Below are 11183 nucleotides of genomic sequence, written 5' to 3'. Positions count from 1 at the left end.
ACTCAAAGTAACTAGTCCTGAGGACCATGACTCCTTCCTAGACATGAGGAAAGGCTTCCCAGGAGGGATGGGTGATTAGAGCAGGAGAAAGCCGGGGGGGATCTTTGTTCAATCCTGACACCAGCTCTGACACCAGCTCTCTCCTCCTCACTTGTCACCTTGGTCTCCACTCAGCCTGTTAACCACTTGCCACTTCCTTCTAGGTTCCAGTTGTAATAAGCTCCATCACTGGACTTCTGTCTTCAAAATCCTCTGCTGTCAGGAGCAAAGCTTAGTTATCTCTCTTAATTTGTCACCAGGGAAATGACTGGTGCCAGAGAAGACAGCCTGTCATTCCAAGGACTCAGGTGACAGCTCTGACGATGGAACCCAGTCACCACTGTCATTTACCCTCCGAGCAATAACCACAGCTTCATTAGTGAGGAGCGGCATCTTGTTCAGCTGCCTTATTTCTTATGCAAAAGCTGACCAGAAGGCAGTCTTAAGAATAGAAAGGTGTGGGGGTAACAGAAAATGCAGGATTCTAATCTCAATCTCTGACCAAGACCTCTCTGGAATTCAGTTTCCTTTTCTAGAAGAGTGTAGATTTAAACTAGATGAGGTCTAGAGTCCTTTCCGGATCTTGGCTTCCCCCTAACACCTCCCCAAAAGCATATGATTTAGGTGGGTAGTATTGTGAGGACCCTGACCAATTTTTTTTTTTTTTTCAATTTCTCCTTTATTTATTTATTTATTTTTTCCAGTGGGTTTTGTCATACATTGATATGAATCAGCCATAGATTTACACATATTCCCCATCCCGATCCCCCCTCCCACCTCCCTCTCCACCCGATTCCTCCGGGTCTTCCCAGTGCACCAGGCCCGAGCACTTGTCTCATGCATCCAGCCTGGGCTGGTGATCTGTTTCACCATAGATAATATACATGCTGTTCTTTCAAAACATCCCACCCTCACCTTCTCCCACAGAGTTCGAAAGTCTGTTCTGTACTTCTGTGTCTCTTTTTCTGTTTTGCATATAGGGTTATCGTTACCATCTTTCTAAATTCCATATATATGTGTTAGTATGCTGTAATATTCTTTGTCTTTCTGGCTTACTTCACTCTGTATAATGGGCTCCAGTTTCATCCATCTCATTAGAACTGATTCAAATGAATTCTTTTTAACGGCTGAGTAATATTCCATGGTGTATACCTGACCAATTTTAAGTGATAAAAATGGTTGTGGATAATAACACATGTATAAGCAACTGTTTGAACAAAAGAAGAAACCCCAATTCTTTCTGATACTGATTTTATTTGAAAAAATTTATAGACTTATTTCTTTTTTGCACAAGACCTTACAAGGAGGAATGGGAACCTTGCTATGAAAATGTCTCAGTTTCTGAACAGTAGCTGCCACAACCTTTCAAGGTACAGGATTGAATAGATGGCCTAAAAACACAAGTTGGGAGTTTTTTGAAGCAAATGAGGAGCAGCATTACAGAGGCCTCAGTTCAGGCATGGAGAAGGTAATGACAACCCACTCCAGTGTTCTTGCTTGGAGAATCCCAGGGACAGGGAGCCTGGTGGGCTGCCGTCTATGGGGTCGCACAGAGTCGGACACGACTGAAGCGACTTAGCAGCAGCAGCAGCAGCTCAGGCAAGCCATCAGAAGGGGCTCCAATTTGAAATGCCCTTTTTAGGTCCTACTATGAAACTGAGTTGCTGAAGGCTCCAAGTGCAATGAAATCTTTGAAGAGCTAACTATGTATGACAGTCTGTTATTCTGTGAGAAAATCTGGGTCTGGGACTTATCCAGACCCAGCTCAGCAGACTCCCACCCTGCAAGAGCCACAATTCCCCCAGCCAAGTCTAGGAGGAGCCTGGTTCCCTCTATGCACCTGTGTGGTAAGAGAAGGCCTTCTCCACTCTTGTTTACCATTTATATATAATAAATAACAATAACAATAAATAAAGCTGGAAGCTGTCGAGTCTGGGTACTATGTATGTGGTGCATAGTACGGAGTCAAAAGGGTCTGAAATTAGTCAAAGTTAAGGTGTTACTCACTTAATCATGTCCAGCTCTCTGCAACTCCATGGACTGTAGTCTGCAAGGCTCCTCTGTCCATGAAATTCTCCAGGCAAGAATACTGGAGTGGGTAGCCAATCCCTTCTCCAGGGGATCTTCCCGACCCACGGATTGAACCCGGATTTCCTGTATTACAGGCAGATTCTTTACCATCTGAGCCACCAGGGAAGCCTGAAATGAGTCAAGACAAATGCAAATATAAACTGTGAATAAAAATTTCCCACCTTCTTCCACCCCTTCTTTCCTCCCTCCCTCCTTTTTTCCTTCTCCTTTATCAGATGGAATGTGATGAAAATTTATGATTTTTTCACAGAAAAACAGACTGTTATCAATAGTTAGCTCACATAATGTCCCTACTTTATGGATGGGAAAACTGATACCCCCAAAGGGGACATGACTTACTAAGGTCCAGATTCTGGGCTCCTGGCTGTCCCTGACTGTCTTGAACATGGTGGTCTAGCTAAAAGCATCTTCTTGCTCCTTTTTGGGTTGCACACAGAGAGGTATTTGTGATGGGAGTGATGAGCCAGGCAGGTTTCTCAAAGTGGGGATCAAGGGAAGAATGGAGCTCCTCAGACTGAGCCCACATGCCCCTGGGTTCTTGTGCAAACTTCAGTCACGTAGGGCATTCAAAACAGACCTGTTCGAGTCATAATTAAGGAAAACACAGCTACTCTCCCAGCGCTCATCTCTGACCTTTAATTAGGTGTGGTGACGCGCTGGAGGCTGCTCTAGCCATGAGGACCACGAACTTGCTAGTTTAATCATTTCAAAGGTTGCTCTGTTTTATTGTTGCATAAAATTTGGAAGTCTCACATTAAAATGTACAATTAAATGTAACTCGAATAAATTGCTTTAGGCCAAAGAGAACTTTCCCTTCTTCTTCTAGCTCTGTCCCTTTCCCACCCCTGTCTGTTAACTATTTTCAAACTCCCTGAATCGCTTTGAGGGAAATGGAGGATGGGGCTCTTTGAAAAGCAGTGTTTAAAAAGACATTTGGCAGGTTTGCTGGAGTCAGTCTGTAGGTTCAGAGACAGCTACTGGTTAGGCTCACACTATCCTCCCGGCATGACTTGAGGCTGCCAGGACAACAAAGCAGACTCTGAGGCTCATGGTCCAGGTGGGCTAGTCTCCTGATACAGTAAATGAAACCATAGCCACCACCAACCACTCTCCTGGTTTTTGCAGTCAGCTGTGGAAGCCCAAATCTCTCAGCCGGATATACAAGGGCTTCACAATTGACAACCAGCACCCTTCAAACAGTACACTTTCTTGCCTTTGATCACCCCATGGCCCTTGTCTGGAATGCTTCCTCACCCCCTTTAACGCATTCAGAACCCCATTCACCCTCCAAAGCCTGCAACCTCCCTGCCATGGCTTCCTTGATCTGTCTTGGCTGGGGAACCTTGCCCTCTTCTGTCCTTTCCGGACACTCCGCTTGCATGAGATCCGGTCCTGTTTTAGTTTGAGATGCTTTATGGTGGCAGGCCCCCTGAGACTGACCTCTCTGGATGCGGCCTTGAAGGTCATTCCAGTTTGTCTCTGCAGGCAATTTTTCCCTATGAGTGCCTACCAGGAGCCCAGTTGATGGCCACAAAGGTTTGCTGGGACGTCTGTTCATCTGGCCTGTGAGCCTAACCTATCCCTGTGGTCCTACCTGCATGACTCACTTAGCAAAAGAGCGTTTCACTCTTTTCACTGTTCAGGGCTGGTCCTGAACAGTGGGGGTCCCTCCTGAGAAATACTGAGCCCTCAATCACAGGAGCCATCATGGAGGATGGGGCCTTTAAAATACGGGGAATTTAAGAAATGTTTTCTTCAGTGTAAAAATCATCAAATCAATTACAGAAAATGTGGAAAAATTACAAAAGACAAAATTATAGGGGAGGGAAAGATGGCTCATATGCTCATCACCCAGAGGCAGGCCAGTCTCTCTCAAAGGCTCAGACCTGTCTGCTGGGTGAAGTGAGCTGAGTTCTGGCCAGAGCAGAAGGGTGAGTTCTATGACCTGTCCACGTCCGTCTGAACCAGGAACCAGCTTCCTTAGACTGGGTCTCTGTTTGTCTTTGATAATGTTTTCAGAAAGGCCTAATTTTTAATTGCATAGAAAAATATCTCACCAGTTAAACAATGATCATCAATTCTGTCTAGCATAATTCAGTACTAGAATTGTTCATACATATGTATTATATACATATATGTATCTCATATATATATATATATATGTATGAGATAGATATATAGTTGTTGTTATTCAGTTGTTAAGTCATGTCTGACTCTTTGCAACCCCATGGACTGCAGCACTCCAGGCTTCCCTGTCCCTCACCATGTCCCAGAGCTTGTTCAAACTCGTGTCCATTGAGTCGATGATGCCATCCAACCATCTCATCCTCTGTCGTCTCCTTTTCCTTCTGCCTTCAGTCTCTCCCAGCATCAGGGTCTATTCCAATGAGTTGGCTCTTTGCATCATGTGACCAAAGTATTGGAGCTTCAGCTTCAGCATCAGTCCTTCTAATGAATATTCAGGGTTGACTTCCTTTCTGATTGACTGGCTTGACCTCCTAGCCGTCTAAGGGACTCTCAAGAGTCTTCTCCATCACCACATTTCAAAAGCATCAATTCTTTGGCTTTCAGCCTTCTTTATGGCCCAACTCTCACATCCATACATGACTACTGGAAAAACCATAGCTTTGACTAAATGGACCTTTGTCAGCAAAATGATGTCTCTGCTTTTTAATACGCTATCTAGGTTTGTTATAGATTTCTTTCAAGGAGCAAGCGTCTTTTAATTTCATGGCTGAAGTCATCATCCTCATTGATTTTGGAGCCCAAGAAAATAAAGTCTGTCACTGTTTCATTTTTTCCCCATCTATTTGCCATGAAGTGATGCCATGATCTTAGTTTTTTGAATGCTGAGTTAAAAGCCAGCATTTTCACTCTCCTCTTACACCTTCATCAAGAGGCTCTTTAGTTCTTCTTCACTTTCTACTATGCATATCTCTAAATGACTTGAAAGATAAGTGTACACCCATGTTAATTGCAGCATTATTCACAATAGCCAAAAGGGAGAAGCAACCCAAATATCCAAAAGGACAAATGCTGTATGATACAACTTAAAAGAAGTGCCTAAGCCTTCATATTCATTAAGGTAGAAAGTAGAATGGTGGTTCCCAGGGGTTAAGAGAGGGAGGAATGGGGAGCCAATGCTTCATGGGTGCAGAGTCTCAGTTTGGGGCAATTCAAAATTTTAGAGATGGATCGTGATGATGGTTGCACAATAATATGAATATGCTTAATGCCATTGAACTGTACCCCTAAAAATGGTGAAAATGCCAAGTTTTATGTTATATGTATTTTAAACACACAAAAAGCAATTCTCATATCGAATTGTGTGGGACAGAGTTGAAGATCCTTGTTTAACTGGTGAAATGTTTTCCTATGCAATTAAAAATTAGGCCTTTTTAAAAAGATAAACACAGAGACCCAGTCTAAATGAGCTGGTTCCTGGTTCACCCAATGTGGACAGGTCATAGAACCAACCTTTCAAGTCATTTGGATAAATATATATAGGCTTCCGAGGCTCAGCAGTAAAGAATCTGCCTGTGATACAGGAGACATGCAGCAGACCTGGGTCCGATCCCTGGTTGGGAAGATCCCCCTGGAGAAGGAAATGGCAGCCCACTCCAGTATTCTTGCCTGAGAAATCCCATGGACAGAGGAGCCTGGTGGGCTACAGTTCATGGGGTCACAAAGAGTCGGACACAACTTAGTGACTAGACAAGAACATAAACGTGTGTGTGTGTATGTGTGTGTGTGTGTGTGTGTGAAATTGCTGGGTCATCCAGTAATTGCCGTGTTTAATTTTATTTTATATTGTAGTACATTTGATTTACAATGTATCAGTTTCTGGTGTTCAGCAAAGTGATTCAGTTATGCAAATAGATATATCTATTCTTTTCAGATCCTTTTCCTATATTGTTTACTACAGAGTACTGAGTGGAGGTCCCTGCTCTGTTTAATTTTTAAGAAACCACCATATTTTTATATACAACAGTTGCATCAGTTTTACATTCCCACCAGCAATACACAAAGGCTGCAATTTCTCCACATCCTCTTCAACATTTACTAGGTTCTATTTTGGGGATAGTAGACATCCTAAGAGTGTGAAGTGATACATATTATGGTTTTGGTTTGCAAGTCTCTGATGACTAGTGATGTTGAGCATCTACTCATGTGCTTGATGGCCAGTTGTATATCTTCCTGGAGAAATATCTACTCACGTCCTTTGCCTATGTTTTAATTGGGTTGTTTGTTTTTAAGATTGCTTTTTCACGTGTGAAATCTTCTCTCCTCCACCCACTGCTTCCAGGCTTGACAGCCTCTGACCAAACAGCCTCCTTGGGACACTCATAACTCTAAACACATCATCATCATCAGGAACAGAATGCGAGGATAAAGAACCATCTCATGACACTTAGAGAACTACCACTAATAACCAGTTATGGATGGAGATGAGTCTGGGAGTTGTCACTGAGGATTTTAAGAAGGTAACTTTCAGAACCCTTCTACACTGTTGGCGAGAATGTAAATTGGTGCAGCCACTATGGAGAACAGTATGGAGGGTCCTTTAAAAACTAAAAATAGAGTTACCATATGATCCAGAAATCCCACAGGCATATACCTGGACAAAACTCTGATTGGAAAAGATACATGTACCCCTAAGTTCACACCTGCATTCTTTACAACAGCCAATATGTGGGAGCAACTTAAATGTCCACCAACAGAGGAATGGATAAAGAAGATGTGTTATATATATAATGGAATATTACTCAGCCAGAAAACAGAATGAAATAGGCCATTTGCAGCAACATGAATGGATCTAGAGATTATCATACTAAGTGAAGTAAGTCAGACAGAGAGACAAATATCCTGATATCACTTATATATGAATCTTAAAAAATGATACAAATGAACTTATTTACACAACAGAAGCAGACTCACAGAAATAGAAAACAAATTTAGGGTTACCAAAGGGGAAAGAGTGGGGAGAGATAAATTAGGAGTTTGGGACTAACAGATACACGCTACTATATATGCAGTAGATAAACAGTAAGGACCTATTATATAGTATAGGGAACTATATTCAAGAACCTGTAATAAACTATGATGGAAAAAAAATAAGGTGACTTTCTGCTTGTTTGTCCCATTAATTTGTTTGTCCTAATCTGTATATTCTAAGCATTTCATTCTTCCTTCATGAGGCTGGTATACAATCCTTTAAATGGCCAAATCCTGACACTTTGGGACAAGTAGGAAGATTATAAAGTCATTTTCTTAAAGACTGTCCTTTCCCTGAGAAGTAAAAAGCAGCTGTCCTGTAAGGAAGGGGAGTATGGGGAGAAGAGAAGGGCCCTCCCAAGCACTGAGCACCTTCTGTGATCAGGATTGATCTGGGTATTTCACCCATGATTTTTCTTCTCATCTGAGTTCACACACAGAGACAAGGAGGCTGGGAGAGGTGACTAACTTATCAAGGACCCAGTCAGAGAAGACAGGCAGAGGTGGAAGACACCCCAGCAGTCTGAGCCCTTTTCTGTGGCAGCAAGAAAAGGGTGCAGCTGTGGTCCCTGGTGCAGGGACACACCTGAAGCTGGTGTCAGGAACCGGTTTCAAGAAGAAGATATAATCTGTACTATCTCTCTCTTCACAATCCCACTCTCTCTGCTGGACATTTCCACTCAACCTCTGACACACTTAATCCTCTGTTTCCCCAAAAGCCCTGTGTCCCCTCCAGGATGGGCCGTTTCTCCCATCCTTCCCTCCGGGACCCCGTCTCCTACATCTGCTCTAGTTCTGTACACTACTGCCATGTCTATAGGCCCCGCCCATCAACCGCCATCCCCATCTTAATTCTCCATCCTGCTGCTCAGCACTACTGCCTTCCTTACTGCTTTCTGGTCCCTCTGGTGGGCTCCTCTTCCTCTGCCTGCCTCAATAATATTGAGGAGCCCCAGACTGCCTTTCTGAACCCCTTCTTACCTTCTTACTCTGCACCCAGACCCCTGAGAATCTGATGCCAGCCGCGGGCTGTCTCCCTAGAAAAGTGCTCATGCACAGCCCATGCTTTGACAGGCAATCTCAGGGGGTCACAGGTGGCCTCTCCCTCTCGTCCTCTATGTGTAGAGCCTGCTTGAATGGCTGGGGTTCTTGGACTCCACATCCAGCACTTTTTCTGGACAGTGTCCTTATTGACAGTTCCTCACATCTCCATCCCCACCCAGCCCCTCCCCTGAGCTCAGACCCTGATCTTGGACTTTGCTAGACAGTCTACATTATGGTCCCATAGGGCTCAAATACAGTCTGTCCAAGTGACTCTGCCATCTCCCCACAGGCCCTTCCCTGTGTTTCCTCCTCTTAACAGAACCCACCATCCACTCAGTCACTCATGCTGAACACCTGCCCGTTTTCCTTCACGATTTTTTTCTTTTTCATCACCTGTGGCATGGACTGCTGCGAGTTCTTCAGAGGCTGCTCACCCCAACTTCCATAGTTATAAGAGCTTTGCTTTTCTACACGGCACTCAGCTCAAGACTGCATTTCCCTTACAGGTAGTGGCAGCCACGCAACCAAGTTCTGACTGATGGAATGTGATCAGAAGTGGTATGTATAGCCTCTAGGTCATTTCTGTAAAGAAAAGGACTGAGCCCTTCACCTCCTCTTTCCTTGCCTTTCCTTTGGCTGGAATATGAATGTGAAGGCTGGAGCTGGAGCGGCTATTTTGGATATGAGAGGGCAACCATGGATTGAGATGGGAATTCAATCTCAATCAGATAGATGGGAACTCAGCACCTCATGCAGCACCATTCCAGCTCTAGATGGAAAATAAGCATTCATTTAAACTCTTGCTTTTTGGGGCTCACTTTGTTGTCATCTTATCCATATAGTAACAGCTCTCACTTAACCACCATACCCAAATCCATCATGTTTTACCAGTTTAACTCCTAGTATAACTTTTGATTCAGGTCTCTCTCTCAGTCTTTGTCTTATCTTAGCTCAGGCTTTCACCGTCTCCCATCTGAGCTATTGCTATAATTTTTTTCATGTATCCATACCCCTCTTCTTCCCATGCAATCCATCTTCTGTACTTCTGCCAGAACTGTCCATCCTCTGTATCCTCTGTATGTGATTCTCAACCTCAGCACTCTTGACATCTTAGCCCAGATAATTCTTTGTTGTGGGGATACTGTCCCATGTCTGGGAAGATGTTTAGCAACATCTCTGACGTGTACTCACTAGATGCTACTTGCATTCTCCAAGTTGTGACAACTAAAAATGTCTGTAGTCATTGCCAAATGTCCCCTGGGGAGCAGGGTGGCAAAATCACTCTTGGTTGAAAACCACTGCTTGACACCAAGCTGATAAATCTCTCCTTGACTAAACCCTTCCATGGCCCTCCACGGCCTGCAGAATGAGTCTAGCTGGTGGGACCCTTCACATGGCACACTCTGCTTTCTTCCCTAGATGGTGCTGCTACAGAACCCTCACACACACCTTGCCTGTGGTTTACAGGCAACTTGGATACGCCATGGTCTTTGGTGCCTGTGTGCCTTTGCAAATGCCATTTGTTCTTCTCAGAGTGCCCAAAGGCCTGCCCACCCTACCAGGCTTAGACCAAGAGTCTTCTCCTAGGAGAAGCCTTCCTCTTGCATCGCAGGCAGGCTGGGCAGCTCCCTTGTGTGGCCCCACCTCACGCAGGCCTTATGCTTGACTGTGACTGTTCACGTGTTTGAGTTCCTTTCAGACAAATACATTTCTGTATGTGGGCCCCTGGCCAGGCCTGCTTTTCACTGAACACTCAGTTTGCTGAGTGAATGCTGGGGCTCCAAGCTGAGCAACCAGGATGGTGGAAGGAAGGGACTGTGTGATGTGTCCAAAGGGGCAGGAGAGGAGGGGGCTCTGGAAAGGGGTGAGCCTGCTCATGGGCCCCAAACTTCCAAGGGGTTGGCCCATAGGTGAGAGCAGGCATGATGGGGCCTGAAGCAGGAGAGAGACCATTGGTAAAGGGCCCACGGAGATAGGTTTCAATGTGATAAAATGAAACATTAAAAAATAGAATTTTATTTTTATCTTTTAAAATAATCACTCACCTAGAGCCAGACATCCTGGAATGTGAAGTCAAGTGGGCCTTAGAAAGCATCACTACGAAAAAAGCTAGTGGAGGTGATGAAATTCCAGTTGAGCTATTTCAAATCCTGAAAGATGATGCTGTGAAAGTGCTGCACTCAATATGCCAGCAAATTTGGAAAACTCAGCAGTGGCCACAGGACTGGAAAATGTCAGTTTTCATTCCAATCCCAAAGAAAGGCAATCCTAAAGAATGCTCAAACTACCTCACAACTGCACTCATCTCACATGCTAGTAAAGTAATGCTCAAAATTCTCCAAGCCAGGCTTCAGCAATACGTGAACTGTGAACTTCCAGATGTTCAAGTTGGTTTTACTTTTTTTTCCCAGGTTCGTAATTTATTGTACAAATTGAGTATCACATGATGAGTTGACATTAGCTTCTTCAGGCATGGGAACTTAACAGATAATGTACAGTTCAGAATCTGTTTATGTTGCTTTCACAGCTGGAGTTTTTTTAGACCTTAACTTGAAGTATAAGACTATCAAAGCAACACTTCTGTTTGTGGCCAGCACACAATTCATTCTCCCTGTGAGGGTATAAGAATTGAAATATTTTTTGATACCAGTGAAATGGAACTGGGCATCAGCTTCTGGACCTTCCATGATTTCAATCTTTCAAGGGGTTCAAACTCCACGGCTTGTGTCTTTCACCGTACGCTACTGCCCCTCGATCCCGCCGGAAGACACCACCTCTCAAGTTGGTTTTAGAAAAGGCAGAGGAACCAGAGATCAAATTGCCAACATCCACTGGATCATCAAAAAAGCAAGACAGTTCCAGAAAAACATCTATTTCTGCTTTATTGACTATGTCAACGCCTTTGACTGTGTGGATCACAATAAACTGTGGAAAATTCTGAAAGAGATGGGAATACCAGACCACCTGATCTGCCTCTTGAGAAACCTATATGAAGATCAGGAAGCAACAGTTAG

At 44.1% G+C, this 11183-nt stretch overlaps 1 protein-coding gene across 1 annotated transcript; it reads right to left on the bottom strand.

Moving 5' to 3' along the window:
- Positions 1-10554: 10554 nt before the first annotated feature.
- On the bottom strand, positions 10555-10871 carry LOC133073943 (ATP synthase membrane subunit K, mitochondrial-like). Its single transcript, XM_061167922.1, has one exon. It carries the CDS (start codon positions 10854-10856, stop codon positions 10680-10682), a length of 177 nt encoding a protein of 58 aa, XP_061023905.1. The 5' UTR covers positions 10857-10871; the 3' UTR covers positions 10555-10679.
- Between the last annotated feature and the right edge of the window lie 312 nt (positions 10872-11183).

This window comes from Dama dama, chromosome 19 (assembly GCF_033118175.1).
Source record: "Dama dama isolate Ldn47 chromosome 19, ASM3311817v1, whole genome shotgun sequence".
Classification (NCBI taxonomy): Eukaryota; Metazoa; Chordata; class Mammalia; order Artiodactyla; family Cervidae; genus Dama; species Dama dama.
Note: the sequence above shows the minus strand (reverse complement) of the source record. Positions and strands in the feature narration are given on the sequence as shown.